Source organism: Curcuma longa, chromosome 4 (assembly GCF_044706935.1).
Source record: "Curcuma longa cultivar G26 ecotype Majalengka, Jawa Barat chromosome 4, ITB_CL_G26_1.1, whole genome shotgun sequence".
Taxonomy (NCBI): Eukaryota; Viridiplantae; Streptophyta; class Magnoliopsida; order Zingiberales; family Zingiberaceae; genus Curcuma; species Curcuma longa.
The window spans coordinates 19,923,885-19,926,001 of NC_133864.1; the positions used below are offsets into that span (position 1 = coordinate 19,923,885).

Below are 2,117 nucleotides of genomic sequence, written 5' to 3' on the forward strand. Positions count from 1 at the left end.
CTTTTGGCTAAACATAGAGCATACATGGTTCTTTAATCAAGTCAATTATCGCAATCTCTGCAAAGTTCACACCTCCAAACCTTGCATAATTATCACCATATGGCTCAAATCCTCACCCACTCATCCTCTTATGGTAATCACAACGAAAAGGAAATTAAACATCACAAATGAAGATACAATTCTGATAAAAGAATCATTGGAATTGGTTTATACATCGATATATCACAGAATCACTAAGCATGAGTGCATGCTAAAAGTGGCTGCTAGATGCAGCTCCTGCATGGATGGCCCCTGTGCACAGCAGCTGAGTTCCACTCAGAATAATTGTGAAGGTTTCCAGAGTCCTCTGTCAAACAAAGCTCCATCCATTTAAAACTGATCGAGCATGCAGATCATGCAATTAAGATATATGTGCAGGAAACCTTACCAGGCTCGTACATCTCCAACCAATGCTGATCTCCTTGCAGGCCAACCTACAAGTTTCAACGCCAAATCATAATCAATTATCAACGTTTTCAGTGATCGATCAAGCAATTAAGTTACCCCATGGCCAGAAGAGTAAGGCTCCAAGCAATGACTGAGGACGCTGCTGCTGAGAACATGCCAGCTGGCTTCCCGCTGCTGACATCCTGCAAGCCTGCGAGTGAAGAGGCAACTCCGACAATGCCGGCGATGAGCGCAAAGATGACGAAGAACCCAGTGGCTAGGTTTCCGATCGGATAGTAGATCGGAAACAGATGAGCTGGTATCGACAAGGAAGATGCTGCAAGTGAAAATGCATTAGTTATATATAGCGTGTTTGATGCAGTGCCGTATGGGCAGTTGAATGGTTAGTTACATGCTTGAGGAGTCTCATTGATTCCATAGTTGAGAGCCCAGCCTGCTATTACGGCTACAACAGCATACATGAGGAGGTTGATGAAGAGGAGGAAGGATGCTAAGGGCTGGGACGCCATGAGGACGATTGAGGAGGGGAAACGGATGGAGTCGATCAGTAGGAGATTTGTGCTGATCGAAATCTGCTATTGGTGCTTATTTATAGGAACTGGCTGTTGTGGTGTGGTGGTGTTGATTGTGAACATTCTTTGCTGCAACAAGGGTTTTATTCCTTGTCTCTTTGCCTACGCAAGGCACTTCCCTATGAGAAGATTTCTTAAATATTATTTTCTTTTGTTATCATAAACAGAAAGATGATTATATATATATATATTGTTATGGGGGTTATAAGATCAAAGAGATACAGACGCGGTTAAACAAGTCCTAGCAAAGTGATTAGGTCCATTGCACAACAGGAGGCACAGGACGCCTCATATAACCCCTCCTCCGTACTCGCGCTTCTGGGGCCGAACCGAAGTCCGCTTCGGTCGGGGCACGCCCCCCTCCTCCGCACTAGCGCCTCTAAGAGACGAACTGTAGTCCGCTTCGGTTCGGGCACGCCCGCCTTCTCCTCGCTCACTCTTACGGAGAGCCAACTAAAGTGCGCTATAGTTCGATCGCCCCCCTCTCTTTCTCCCTCCTCGTGCAGCAGGTCAGGGGGGGGGGGGCGATCTAGAATCCATCTCGGGACAGCTGTACCCCTTTTCTTCATCCGCTGGTTCCCAAAGGACACTCCTTCCCTCATTAGTTAAGGCGATCCACGTGTTCTTTCTCCTATCCCATCCCGACACGTGTATGAGGGGACTACTCCTTCTTGGCCAGTCAACAAGGCCACGTGTTTACTGAACGAACCATGCCTTGCAACATGCCTCTAGACATTCTTTAAGACACAGTCCTAGCATTGACAGAACCTTCCGGGTCAAGTCTAAGACAAGACATTCCAAAATCTTCGGACTTCCTTAAAAGGAGGGTGCAAAAAAGAGGGAAGGGGACTTCTTCCTTTTTTTGGCTCGAAGGGAGGCCGGAGCACTTCTTCCTCTTCCCCAGCTAACTTAAGCATCGGAGTGTTCGCGCCGGGGAAGATCCCGGGCCCGCCATCTCACGTGTTCTTCCTTGCAGGCTCTCGACCTACCCAGAAAACGGATCCTGGGCGAGGTGATATAGAGAGGGTTAGCTGTCCAGTTCGAAGGCGCATCTCAACAGGAACATATTTTGGCGCCGTCTGTGGGAATAGTATTGTC

The 2,117-nt window shown here is 47.8% G+C and overlaps 1 protein-coding gene across 1 annotated transcript; it reads right to left on the reverse strand.

Moving 5' to 3' along the window:
- Nucleotides 1–250: 250 nt before the first annotated feature.
- Nucleotides 251–962, reverse strand: LOC141826041 (membrane protein PM19L). The gene is made up of 4 exons (XM_074713295.1): nt 839–962; nt 544–763; nt 428–473; nt 251–346 (listed from the first exon to the last, which is right to left on the reverse strand). The coding sequence occupies exons 1-4, from the start codon at nt 954–956 to the stop codon at nt 251–253; spliced, it is 480 nt and encodes a 159-aa protein (XP_074569396.1). The 5' UTR covers nt 957–962.
- Between the last annotated feature and the right edge of the window lie 1,155 nt (nt 963–2,117).